Source organism: Ambystoma mexicanum, chromosome 9, assembly GCF_040938575.1.
Source record: "Ambystoma mexicanum isolate Mex_15411 chromosome 9, UKY_AmexF1_1, whole genome shotgun sequence".
NCBI lineage: Eukaryota > Metazoa > Chordata > Amphibia > Caudata > Ambystomatidae > Ambystoma > Ambystoma mexicanum.
The window spans coordinates 704,933,700-704,948,226 of record NC_090931.1 but is presented as its reverse complement, the minus strand read 5'-3'; the positions used below and the strand labels follow the sequence as shown (position 1 = coordinate 704,948,226).

General features: G+C 43.9%; 1 protein-coding gene across 3 annotated transcripts in view; it reads left to right on the top strand.

Moving 5' to 3' along the window:
* Positions 1 to 14,527, top strand: part of PLEKHM3 (pleckstrin homology domain containing M3) — a 1,064,501-nt gene that overhangs the window by 249,275 nt on the left and 800,699 nt on the right. For all 3 annotated transcript variants that reach the window (XM_069615595.1, XM_069615596.1, XM_069615597.1), the window contains exon 3: positions 1,209 to 2,159. In XM_069615595.1, coding sequence (XP_069471696.1) covers positions 1,209 to 2,159 — 951 coding nt within the window. The remainder of the gene's footprint in view (positions 1 to 1,208; positions 2,160 to 14,527) is intronic.

Below are 14,527 nucleotides of genomic sequence, written 5' to 3'. Positions count from 1 at the left end.
TGGAAAAACCGAGAGCAAACTAGTAGCTAATGCACACAACACATCCTTAATGACTACAAAAAAACGCATGACCAATGCACCAACACAATATAACCTTCAGAATGCACCAAATTACTTTCAGAATGTGTGGCAAAGACTAAAACAAGAGGAAATCGCTGGAAAAAAACAGTTTTTAAAGAATGAAAGTTACTATCCGTACAAAGGAAAAGTCTACAAACGTAGAGATTGCCAACATTTAAGTTCAAAGACTCCAACCCCCCACCCCCTTCATTACGGTTTTCTCAGGAATGTTCTCGTGTCACCCACCCAGTGATTGACAAAATGATGGCTGATTCTGGTGTTCGTTATCCTATTAAGCTCTGTGGCTCCAAGGTTGGGCCTAGCTAAATGGTTGCACCTCCCAATATATAGGGCCAGGGTTAGTTATCTCCTGCAGGTGTTGTGCATTCTTTAATAATGAAGATGGGCGTGTGCCAGAGGAACCTGAAGTTATAAACACTCTCGCCACCATTTCAGAATCATGGGACCCGGACCTGCAGTCTCTGCATCTTTGTGAGCGTATTTGTTCTCTGCCTGTGACGCTGTGCAGATTGCCAACCTTCGCTGCATGGCTTTTTAATGAATGAAGTAGGATTTATGTTTGCTTCCGCTTCGGAGTCCACACCAAGCAAGGACCCCCAGTGTGCATGAATCTTTATTCCCTCTGCCACCCCCCCCCAATGCATAGGTCTGCAGACAGGTCTCATGTACAGTGAAAAATCACTTGTTTTTACAACAGGTAATAAGCACTTCTCAGGAGCCTATGATATAGTGTTTTTCACCCTGGGAGGCGGGTAATAGGGAGTAGAATTATTTGAACAGCCCTACTCTTACCCCTCTATGAAACCGATACCCCCACTGGCTGCCTGTGGTCCATTCAGCAAGCTAGGTGCTGTCTGCACTCCTGACCCCACTAAGAAGACGATGGCGAAGCCCTGCGGATCCTTTTAGATTGCCATCCCTGAGGTCGGTACACAGAGTTCTGTGGCTTCCCCAGGACCCCATAGCTCCCCAGCTCTTCTATACAGGCAATATTTTCACAGTGGGTATCGAGACGAGTCCAGTGGAACTGTTAACCTCAAAACTCACTTGCCCTTGATGAAAGATTTTACGTAAATATGTTATACGTTTATATGTAGCAGTAGGTTAATTGTTTTTATTTATTTCAGAGCATGATGAATCAACATTCCCAAACCTGATGAAGAAGGGATATGTGGATACAAGAAAGGACCATGAAAGCAACTGGCAAAGCTGTTATGCTGAACTTTCGCCATATAAACTCTGTCTTTACAGCCCAGACAGCAGTGGTAACCAGAATCTCTTCACTGAGTATCCTCTTTCGCATTTCCAAAGCATCACTGTCACAGGTAGCCACGAAACCAAGTTGGTTGATGCAGTTTTATTGGACAACACGCAACTGCAGCTGAAGGCGGATTCACCATGGGAGGCATTGGACTGGGGTCAGAAACTTTGGGAAGGGGTATGCTCTTTGGCTGTGGTCCCATCCTATGTTAACCATGAGCAAAAAGCAATGGACAGTTCACAAATGTTGGGTCATAACAGTAACTTTACCGAAGTTCGTGATCTGCAAATGGAGTCCAATAACCTTCTCCAATCCTCATTATTGACCAATAGTCCCAAAGAATACCAAAAAAATATTTTCAAGTTGGGCACACTCTACAGGTTAACTGCTCAGAATAATTGGAAAGCATTCACTTTTGTTCTGACTAGATCCCATCTCAGAGCATACCAGCCTAGTAGATTGGAAGACGATCCACTGCTGAGTTATAACACTGACATGTGCCTGGCTGTCCGAATGGATGCTTTGGACGGCTGTGACTCCTGTTTTCAGGTGGTGTTTCCTCAGGATACTTTGCGCCTCAGAGCAGAGACCTGTCAACGAGCCCAGGAATGGATGGATGCCTTAGCATCGGCTGCCAGTGTGGCAAGACGTTTGGACCAGAACCTACAAGTCCCACTTAGAAACAAGCCCAGAGACCAACCCAACAATACGGACTTGAGGAAAAGCAAGCGTCAATCGGTCACCACAAGCTTTCTAAGCATCATGACAACATTGGCATTAGAACGAGGACTCACTGCTCAGAGCTTCAAATGTACTGGTAAGCAAATTAATTTCACATTTAATACCAAAAGCTAACCAAATTGCTATTGGAAGGTGACTAATTAAAGGCACAGTTGCCACTTCTGCAATAAAAATAATTTTCATGACATTCACTTTAACTAGTCACTATTGCATTAGCCCGCTGCTCTTTTATATAGAACTGTTCTTATGTGCTTTTAGTGATTACTACTTTTATCATTGTGTGTTTATTTTTGAGAATTGTTCTTAACATATTTGGATTTAGTTAAATGTTTGATTTTGCCGCTGTATGTGCCGCTTTTAGCCCATTGCTGTTGATTCTGGCTCTGTGCTAACTCCTAAGCACTTTCAGGGCAAGCTCCCGTTCATGTTAACAATCGGACTACAAGTCCCTTCACTTTTGTAGTCCTCGCGCAATATTAAATTGTTGCCAGGCACGTCAGAGCCGGCGCATCAGGGACAAGCAGTTAGCTGGTCTGCATGAGTCCACGCGAACGCCGGAAAGTCGGTGCTGCATTCTTTATTTCGCTCTGCTCCGAAGTTATCCAGAGGTTCCAACTATACTCTCTGCTATTTATAGATTGCCAGGGCTATCATGGGGCTACATCCAGCGCTAGTTTTGTTACTGGTGGCCCAACAGCTCTGTAGGGAAGCCCTAGTGCAAAGCTATGTTGAAGAGTTATATGCCGAATGTATAACGTCCCCTTTAAAAACATCATGATGTAACACTAAAATTGACCAAGTCCTCTGCCTGCACTGTTTCTGAGAATATTGTTACCTCGGGAACTGAAGAGGTCGGGCCAGTGTCCCTTACAATATTTAGCCCACATGCCAAAAACATGACCAATTCAAGAGAGAGTAAGTGATGGGCAAATCGGAAAGTCTTCCCATCTAATGACACTAATACCCGAAATCATGGGAGAGAGCAAAATCTAAATTCAGAATGCATTGCCTTACCTAAAGATAACTGTATAAATAATGATACGTCAACTTGTTCCCCCAATAAGAATGTCACACAATCTGTGAAGGACCTTACCGGCCAGAGGTCAGGAAATTATCGTTGCTAAACATACGTTCACTTTCTAAATCCCTACCTGCTGGACATACAAGATTACATTATGGAGAATAATATTGACATCATGTTTGTCACGGAAACTTGGCTGGAGGCATCTAGTGGGCCAAAAATAGAGAAATAGAGTTCTCAAAGCCTCCTGGGTATGACTTCTTTTGCAGAAATTGCCTAAAGGGTATCTGGAGGGCAGGAGGGGGGGGGTGTTGCCATAGTGACTATCAAAGAGATCTAGATGTATGAATCCAACAACAAATGTGAGGGATCTGAAATCATCGATGCTAAATTTACTCCAAATGACAATAATGGTGGTAATCTTGTACTTATTTATCAGCCACCTATAGATATGCCTACGTTTAATGAGGAATTGGGCCTGCTTTAGACCCCCTGAATAAACCCAACTGCGCTCCTATTATGTTGGGGGATTTGAATAGGTGGGGAGGGGACATGGAGGATAGGGAAGCCATGATTTTGGAACAACAACTAAATGACTCCGGATTACAAATAAAAAACCAAAAGCCCACCCATGCGAAAGGTCACATCTCGGATTGGGTATCATTGAGGAATATTGATATAGGGATGATTAAAACAACACCTTGTATCTGGTCGATTCATTCTTCTGTAGAATGTAGTTTACAGCTACCAGGAAAATTACAGCAACCTCATAAGACCTCATTCCGAGGTTGGCGGTAACCCACTAGTGCCACCAGCAGGTTGCCGCGGACCCAGAAGCAATTAATCCACCGCCTGACTTCTCGGTGCCACCGGGACATTACAAGTCCTGGCAGCGCCGGAAGTCGGGTGACAGATTTGGTAACTCCCCATTCCTGTGGAGTCTCATAGGTCCCTATGGGAGTCGGGAGATGGAAGCACCGGCACCATTGCTAGCGGTGCCGGTACTTCTGTGAAAGGTCTGCCAGCAGGGGCCATTGCACCCAGCAGGTCTGACCCTGCCGAGCGCAACCGCTCCTGCATGCAGACTCGTAGTGTGGCGGTCCGGAAACAAGGGTGCCGGTAAGCTTACTGTCACGCTTGTTTCCAGACCACCACACTCTTAATGAAAGCCATAGTCTTCCTAAGAAGCTGGCTAGTAGAAACTTGTATAATATAAAATCGGAAGACTTAAATTAGTGCCTCAAAATGATCATGAAGTCATAAAAAATGGCTCATATAACAAGCAAACTCCATTAGTGGACGAAGCTGTAAAAGACGAGGGGCATGGAAAGGAACAGCCTTTATAATGGTTTTAAACCAGTTTCTATTCTAGGTATGGAGACAGCGCTAAAAAAACATGCCCCCCCCTCCTGTCCAGGTGACCTTTGGCCTTCCAAAGTCATCCTGGGGAATATTCAATTGTTTGCCCCATTTCTCAGGAGATTTGTAAGCGCCTCTTTCTATCACAAATCAGTGACTGTTGAAATTAAGGATGTAGTGGTAACTTCGCTTATTAAAAAAACTGAATTGAACCCGAAGGTGACATCCAATTGGAGACCTATCACAAACGCCCCGTTCCTACTCAAGATGGTTGATAAAATTACGGCTGCACAACTGCAGGATTATCTAGAAGTATCAAAGTCCTTGCACATGAAACAATCGTCTTTTAGGTGTAAACATCAGGGTTCGAAAATGAGGGGAGCTGGGAGCTATTTAGCGCCTGCTTCTAGTACCGTAGAGCCTGGTTATCGCAAAACCAACAGCTAACAGGAGCAACTTTTGGCTCCTAGTGGCAACTGATACTTTACAAACTTGTAAATGTGACATTAACTTTGAGTATTTTGGAATGTTAAGCACATCTAGTATACCTTTAAACACAATTGACACAATGTTAAAGGAGCATCTCTGGGAGCTCCTGGTTCCCCTGTGGTAGCTCCTGCCTAAAGGGTGATGCCCGACACCCAGGTCCTGGTTTTGGCTCTTGCTCATTGAATCTCAATTTCGATCCCTGAAACATGGGACAGAAGCTGCTATTTTGGATCTGCAAACGCAGATGCTAGGGACCCTAGATAACAGTAAGGCAGGCATATTGATCCTTTTTGTTGTATCCTCTGCGTTTGACTTACTAGACCACTTACTGGACCACAGGTGCCTGTTACAAACACTATCAGACACAGGTAACTGTTCTGACAATGTCATAGTGGCTAAATCCAGGATTTGTTGGGGTAGTGCCACTTCTGAGCCAACCCAGATAGGCACGCACCCCGCAACATGCTGTATTCTATCACCCACTCTTTTTAATATCTACATCAAACCTTTATGTGATCATATGGAACAGATGAGTCTTTTCTTCACAAACCATGCAGATGGTATTCAGTTGGTGTTGGAACTCAGTGAAAACCATGTAAAGGACACGGAAAACCTTAACAACTTATATAGCTCTATTAAAAGTTGGATGACTAATAACTGTTTTATAGCTATTCAAACAAATCCAGAGCTCATGATCCACAGATCAAAATAAGCCAGGGTTAAATTACGGCATGAATATACCAACTTTGAAGTAGAAACGTGTCTAATTCCCATATCTGACAAAGTAAAGACCTTAGGGGTATAAATGGAAGCCTATCTGGGTGTTGATGCCTATTTAAATGGAATAATACAAAATTCACATTATCTTCTCAAGGAATTGCGTCAGATCCGACCATTGGTGACCCGGTGAAACTCTGGTGTGAGCAATCATAATGCCGAGATTAGATTATTATAATTCTCTGCTCGGGGGTGCCAGTAAAGAATACCTACAAAGATCACAAATAATACAAGATGACCCCAAGAGAATTGTGAGCAGTATCCCTAGAAAAGAACATATAACAAATGCCCGTAACAAACATCATTGGCGTCCGGTGGCTGCAAGGGTGCACTTTAAAATACTTACAGTAACCCATGGATTTATCCATGGGGAATCCCCCTGCTACCTGAAACAAACGTTGGTTCACTACAAACCAAGCAGATCTTTACGTTCCAGCACTGCATATTGCCTTTCAATTCCCCGGCTAAAAAAGAACAAAGGGGAAGGGCAGATCATTTCCGGTGCTGGCAGCCCAAGGATGGAAGGATCTGCCGCTAAGTCTACGTCAGGAAGGAAAGCACTCCATATTCAGGAAACGTTTGAAAATGTTACTTTTTGAATAATCACTCGGCTCACTCCTATTTATATGTTACGTGTCATTATAGCTGAACTGTCCATGTGTGTATGTGGCGCCCTGATGCCTACAGGCTATGGCGCGGTATAAGCGAATACATAAATAAAATGAATACAAGATAAAAATAAATCCCTCTTGCGATGCACCTTTGTCAGGGTGTATGTAAGCCCAAAGACAAGACACCATTATCCCTAAAAAGAAAGCTCTCAACAGATCACTGTTCCCTGAAGCTGTTATGTCTTCCATTTCAAAGGGTGAAAGATAGGGCCAAAGAGAGGGATGGGATAGCGGTAAAAAAGAAAGGGAGAAAAAGCATGTAACCTAGGTGTTATGTTGGTTTATTCAGTGATCGAAGTGAGCGGGAACAGTCTGGAGTGGTGTTCCACTACTTTTATTTTCATCCGTTTACCATTCCTCTACTTTTTACGACCATATTCACCATTCTATATAGACGATTTGTCCATTCACGTCCCTGTGCAAGTCTACACTTGTAATAGGAGCCTTAGCTACTAGTCACTTAGAGTATTGCAATGCCCCGGCTGCAACACCTTGTCACATATTGCACTAGGCTTCCGCCTACCCTCTCCCCTGCTAAGATCACAGTTCCACTACTTTGTTCAGTACACTTCTACCACTGGAGTTAATGATTGCAGATTACCTGCTCCTCACTGACTGTGTTTCAAATCACAGAGGTGTTGGATAAGGCAAGAAGTTGGGACGGAAGGACGAAGCCAGCAACATATTATTTGAGGTGAGAGGCAGGGTGTCCGTGAACCCCTTTTCCTAGCACTCCACTGCACTTTACACATGCCCAAAGCAAAGCAGTACACAGTGCCTCAGCAACAAGTGGAAATGGCAGCATCCAGTATCATGTTTGGTGCGTTTTGTAGAGGCAGCCATCCCCACCACGTGGCCCAGGAGGTTACATTCTAGTGCAATAGCCATTTAGAACATTTATACATTGTAATGATTTTAAATTACTTTGTGGATGTATTTATTTACACGCAATTAATGAAAGCATGTCACTGTAAATATTAAAATACAAAGTTATAAAAGTACAAACATGCAATTTCACAGCACATTTATGAGCTGTGTAAATTGACATTAAGTAGCCATTAAGGCCAATGTCTCTAAAATATACATTTTATGGTAGTATGATGCAACTGTACTTTCTTAGATTTAAAGATAACTTCAGTTCTTCCACCACTGTACATATCCCTGTCTGCACCCTAACCGGACATTAAAACCTTCCTCTCAGCGACAAGATAACAGGAAAAAATGCAAGTCGTCTTCTGAGCAATCATATTTTCTATATTGACTGGTTTTCCAAAGGCCTTAACACTGACAACTTAGTTTCCCTAAGCACAGTACACTAATATGTAACCTGGTTATGAATTCTCTGTATTTTGATGATGTTGGCTCGGATAAATAACTTTGAGCAGTGGTCGAAGTGAGATGGGACGGTCAGGAGCGGTGTTCCTCTACTTTCATTTTTTTCTGATAACAGTTCCACTCGTTTTTACATCCATATTCACCACTCTGGAATGCTTTTTATTTTAGTTAAATCATACCTCTTCACTTGACCATCTTATAGCAGTAGCAGCTAAACTGAAATGTGACTGTATTATTATGAAGCCCAAGTGACATAGACTTAATGGATTCTAGCTGGCTTCATCTTAACCAGGGGAAGATGGAGGAGGTCCAATGAAGGAATCTCAACTCTCACTCCATCACACCCTGATTTTTGGAATACTTCTGAAGAGGTTATCGTAGGTAAAATTCTAAGACAATATAGTTTCTAATGGTCTTTGCCATTCGCAAGCGATACTTTTTTAATATCAGGTGGCGATAGAGGATTTGTCCATTCATGCCCCATGGCAAATGTAAAGTTTTAGTAGGCACCTTAGTGACTAGTCGCTTCAACTATTGCAATACACTCTGGGGGTAACTTCAAAGAAAATTATTAGCAGCCTCCATGTGGCTCAAAACGGATTGGTTTCTGGGGTTATAAAAAGTGATGGTCTACCCACTTAGCTGTCAACCGGCCCCGGCTGCAACACCTTGTTCCGCCTACCCCAGCCCCTGCTGAGGTCACGGTTGCACTACTGTTTTCGGTTACACTACTACCACTGTTTTTGAGCAGGTTATGATTTTCTTTTTTTTTTATTGCCTGTAAAGTGTTTGAGGGGGCAAAAGCATCAAACCGCCAATATCTTTTAAATTGTCATACTCCAAGTCCATTAGTTCTGCTGTAGGTTTCCTTTATATCTCAAAAACATTGTTGTTATCTTACTAGGTCGTTTTGTTATCTTTTCCTAAGATGAGTGTCTGACAAAGTGGTGTGTTCTGAACCATCCTACAGGTGCAATGATATTGCCTTTTTCTCAGGATCAGGGTATAATGGTCCTTCCAGAAGAATTTGGCTTCCTTTCACCAAAAGAGATGGATCTGCCAATTTGGAATTTACTGATAGCACATGCAAGGGCATTCTTATAGTCAAATGGGGCAGAGACTCCATAATCCAGAACACTTTGGGCATCCAGCATAACATTTTGAACGTAACACGGAATGACACGTGCAATTAGTGTAATTCCGTATCTCAGGTGAAATGTTATTTTGCCTGTTTATTTTCAATATTAGTCTCTCAGCACTAGTTTTAAGGTATTTGTGTTTTCAGTGTCTTAGACGATAGACCTGAATGCCACCCATTACAGTGGGCAAGATAAATGAGAGTATGTACCGTTTTCATATTGTATTTTGCCTTATTTGCTTGCATGTTCGTTAAAATAGCTGTTATGATTCTTAGTATATAAAGGGGTGATCTATACGAAGCAGAATGCCGACCCTGCCAATAACGGCCCAAAGCCCAAGTTAAGGGCCTGAGCGAAACGAGGGTCCCTCAACGGGGGCTGCAGTGCTGTTAACGGCAGGGTCAGGCTGCCAATGAGGTGTATAGCGCCATTAGCACCCGTGTAGTTCCCTATGTGTGTGCTAATGGTGTTATTTTTAAAAAACGTACGTTGCTGTGCAGCCTGGCGCTGTGCCGTGTTTCCCACGTCTGTTTTCAATGTTGATGACTGTGATGTCATCAACATTGAAAAGGACTTCGAAAACCACGACGCAGTGCTGGGCTGCACATCAAGGTACGTTTTTTTTTTCTTTCAATAACACACTCTAAGCACCGGTCTAGGAAACTACACAGGTGCTAAGAGGTGAAGGGGGCACGGAAGGGAAGGAGGAGCGTGGAGGAGAAGAGGGCGCTAGCTAGCAGCACCCAGGCTGACCATACAGCCTGCGTTCTGAGCATCCTGATTGGCCAGCACCCCCTCCATGGAGCTACTACTGGTTTGCTCTATCAAAAGCCCCTATTGTCAAGTAACTACCCTGAAACAGATGCCTTCTGGGATCAGGCAAATGCATCCATTATATACTTAATTTAAAGCAATGCAACAGAGCAAAGATACTTAAGAAATACATCTGTGAGTGGATCTAAAATCATGCAATGGTAAATGGATACGATAGTTAGTGATGTGACTCAAACATAGCACATAAGTGTTCATTGGTGAGTTCAATTCTCTAGTAGAGGATACCCATGCTATTTACAAGTGAGTATGGTTATCATGGGGTTGGCAGATTATCAAAGAGACCAGTGGAGTTAGGGGACCATGGCTACCACCGGAACTGTGTAGCTCTGCTGGACTTGCACTCTGCTGGATCCTGTCTCATCAGCAGATCGAGCAGTACAGGGAATCAAGGGTGTAGATCATTTTGTAATAACAACAAACCTGAATTAGAAGGATATAATGAAACCGAAAAATATTATGCCCATTATTGAACCTGAAGGGGGGTTATCCCTCTCTATCCCTCTTGGTGTGCACTGTAGACAAATGATCCTGCGACCAAAATGCTTTAAATTGGGAGTGGCAGGCATTACTGCTGCTAGGTGTCTGTGCAGAAAACTGTAAAAATCTGTCCCTGCCGTGCTGTTGCCTAGAGTGCAATTCTGCAGTGGGCTGAGCCTAGACTAGCTGCCTCTGGGTACTACCAGTTGACGACCATGGACTCAGTTCCTGGCGAGACCCGGTGAGCCAGTGGCATACTCCATAACCATCTGTGGGCTTGCTGGAGGCCTCTGCTGTGGAGCAGCGTGTTGGTTGAATGAGTGCTTCTTGGGCCTAAAGTGCATGATGGGGCCTTTGCTGACACTGGCAGGCAATGGAGGATCTGCACTGTGGTGTGCTGTGGCCACTTTAAATTTAATGAATGGCCTTAGAGTTGGCAAATCTGGTCGAGCACACCACCTGGAACATTGGGGATTACCTTTTGGCAATGAGTATTAGAAGGGTATTTTTGGGCGTGATCTCAGACCATTATCAGTGTTCTCTCTTCTTTGATGACTACTGTGAGTTGCTTAAAGCACCTGCATATTTACAAAACTGAGGGAAGAGGCTGTAGGGTGTGGACACACTATCACCAATTGGTTTGCTTTTACTGCTCTGAAAGGGATTTGTCACTGTGAAGAAAAAGGACTTCTATACTTTGCCTCCTGAAACGGATGTGGCATTACTATTAGTACCTTAAGTAGCCTAAAACCTATTTAGTGTCACCTGTGGAGATCTGTAGGCCTCCAGGTGGCTGACCTGTCCTGGTGTGCACACTTCTCCTCCACTGAACAATGTGACCGGAGACAGGAAGGCGCAAAGTGATGAGCAATCGAAAATGGAGCCTTACCATCCAGCCTAGAGATTCCATGCAAGACCCCTAGTTAGTCCCGCTCCTCCCAGACCCACCTCTCCCTCTGACACAAATCACAAAAATCTTGACCTACTGCCGCAGTCAATCCTCTGATATTGGAAAACCACCTCTGCATTCAATGTTGGTGCTACACAACTATCCATATTCGTGGATTATATCCACACCGTTTAGAAATGTTTTCTGTGTAGTCAAATAAACGCTCCAACCTTTGAACATCTAATGCATGTTGTTGTATCCTGCTAAATTAAAGGTTATAGAGCAAAATAGTACATGGTTCTTTCAGTATCAACCGGAATGCAAGGATGGTTCAAGTGTTGAATTTTGAATCCTTCCAGCAATGCTTCGGTTCATCTAAGTGAGTATACAAAAATACAACATTGGCATTCTAATAGAGGACACTCTAGGCAATCTTTAAACCCTAGATTATGGCTAGATTATGGCCAATGCCTGACCTTGAAGACACTGCATTGGAACCTAGAATGAGTACGTAAGCAGCAGAGGTGTGACTATGCCTGACGTCAACAACAACATGTCGATCTTGTGCAGAAACATCCTATACAAGACTGGGTGGACTGAATGGAATATGCCTGGCCTATAAAGAGTCCAGTCTTGAGGTGTGCACTTCAATACCAAATTTAACGTTTTTTTCTGTACTTACTGTTTGTTCAGTATGGAGGTATCATGTGGGTTCACTTGATACCGAATACACAACACACAGTGGCCTTCACACTGCCTTATCTGAATCACATGTAGAAATTCATGTGCTTCTTTATATATGGAGAGGGGATTACACCCACAAGAATCTGTTCTGTACAGCAGCTTGTTTCTCGTAGGCCTCCCCTGATTAGCAAGTGAGTTGGGAGGAATCGTGTTCGCTGTGGTGAATTCCAAGTTTTTCTCCATTTTCCCAGATGGAGGTTATGTATAATGGAAAGGTTCATATTAAGGAGCATCAGGGTTAGGACCTCTATTTCTGCTGCCCACTGTGAGCTGTCATTGTGGCAGATAGTCACAAATGTGTGGCTGCTTCACTGAGTGTTGCTCTTGCTGCCATTCATCTTTTCCATTTATTATCTCAATATAGTAGGGGTTTGGGTGGGAGTTATGTCGTGGATGATTGAAAATATGCAGACGTTCAATCCTATATGTGTATTTCGATAGGTTTGTCCACAACTAAGACACCATGAAATCGTTGGACTTTCGGAATTATTGTCTAAACTCTGGTATGGATGCAACACATATTGCACTTCTTCAAATCTGGTCTCATATTGATAAACAGCTGAAGATCCATATTAACTCGCACAATGTGAGAGACCAGAATGTAAAGATATACTGACATGTGGGAAGCCATTCTGAGTCATCTAAGAGTGAATTAAATAAATGACATAAATAATTACTCTGCCGCCTAATTTCTTCCTCCCAGTACTGTCAGAGGTAAAATGTGGGTAAAAGAGGGGGAGATGGTTTACCGTAGTCTATAAAGGCCAGGGGAGGGTTAGGTTGGTCTTCAATAGGGAAAGGGGATATTGATATTGATATTTTATTTCTATCGCGCTCATACACAAGTGTTTCAGAGCGCGACAAGGCAAGGGGGGGAGGGGAGAACAAAACAACGATCCTACTAGGCCCAGTGACATTGAGAATGCGCAAGTGCATGAGATACGGGGAGGGGAAAAGTGCAAGGAAGGGGGAAGAAGTGGAAAGTGCGGAGCAAAAGGAGGACAGAATAAATAATAAATAATAAAAGCAACAAAAGTGGTAGTGCAGCCAGCAAGTGGCAAGTGCTGAGTTTAAGGCAGCAAACGGGCTAGGACAGATAAGTGCAGGAAGAAAATGGGGGTGGGGGAGAGCTATATGGGTACAGATACAGACCCCAGTACAAGGGGTGGCCCGGAGGCAGTGCCGGAGGGTGGCAAGGTGAGCAGGAACCTGGGCCCGGAGGACACAGGGTGGCCAGGTGCACGGTGCCAAGAGAGAACAGATCAGCAGGGGAGAGGGGGGGTGAAGGCAGAAGCAAAGAGGAAGGTCTTGAGGTGCTTCCGGAACAGAAGATGGTTCTCCTCAAGTTTTAGAGTGGCAGGGAGGCTGTTCCAGGGGGAGGCCCCAGCCAAAGACCGAGATCTACCCCCAGCTCGTATCTTTGAAAAACGATTGACCCTGAGGGAGTTAGAGGTAGAGGAGCGAAGAGCTTGAGAGGAGAGGCATTTGCGGAGGGATAGCTGAAGGTATTTTGGACCCAGGCCACAGAAAGCCTAGTGGACAATGTAGAGGGTTTTGAATTTAATCCTTGCATCCACTGGGAGCCAATGGAGAGATTTCCAAGTCTACGGGATACCATGTCTCGCCTACTTCACCCTTAACCCCTCTCTTCTTCACCCTCTTCCTGGTATTTCCAGATTGGTAATATCCCCTGTATTTTCCTTGGTCAGTAGGACAGGGATAGCAATATCCCATAACTACCTCTGGGATAGAGAATTCTTCCTGAAATGGGAAGACGGAATACCACGCCTCGCCTGAGCACATCTCGGGCCCAATCCTCAAGGACACTCTACCCAGGTGATCTTCCCTCGCTTCTCCACCCCCATGGTCAGGATCCAAAAAGCAATGGCCTTTCCCTGGCCACCTGAGAAGATCGAAGGGGTGTAGATGTAAGGACACCCTCTGGTTTCTCACAGTCCCCAGGGTATGTTGTTCGATCTTGGCTGATAAACTACATGTAACAGGACTATGTCTCTCAAAAACCCTTTATTCTCCATTCGAAAACCTGGCCCGGACCAATGGAACACAGCTACTCTTTCAGGGGCAAGGCGACTGGTGTGGAGATCTGACCACCCCACTGAGGTATACTCCAAGGGTATGCTCTGGACGAACCTATTGATGGAGCGCTATTGATGAGAACTGATGATTCAGATGACAAAGAAGTCTAAAGGATTGATGATCTAGAGAATTCTTGGTAACCACATAAGCCTTATTGAAATGGAGTAGAGTACAGTATGATGAAGTGGAACCATCTACCCCTGTGTTCTTTCTTACCCCAGCCCTTTTTTCTGTACAGGTAGTCTATGTGCAGTGGATGAGGGAATTAACTAATTGTGCTAATATGCGCTTACTGTGTCATTCTCATCAATGATAAGAGCCTTTACGGTGATGAATAAAGTGGCAATACCTTTTATTGCGGCTGAAACTGGTTGACCAGATTCCGAAGGGATGTCCAATCAATAACCGGTCACCCTCTACCACATTATGTGTCTTTTTGTTTGTTTGTGGTTTTAAAATGCAGTATTTTGAGTTAGAAAAGCAGGTACATTAAAGTACCACATTCCTCCTGCTTATACTCCTGATCCAGGCACTTAGTGTCTAAGCCCCCAGATTTTTTTTATCAAAGACACATTAGTGATTCTCTAATTGTGGATCCTATTGTTTGGTCCA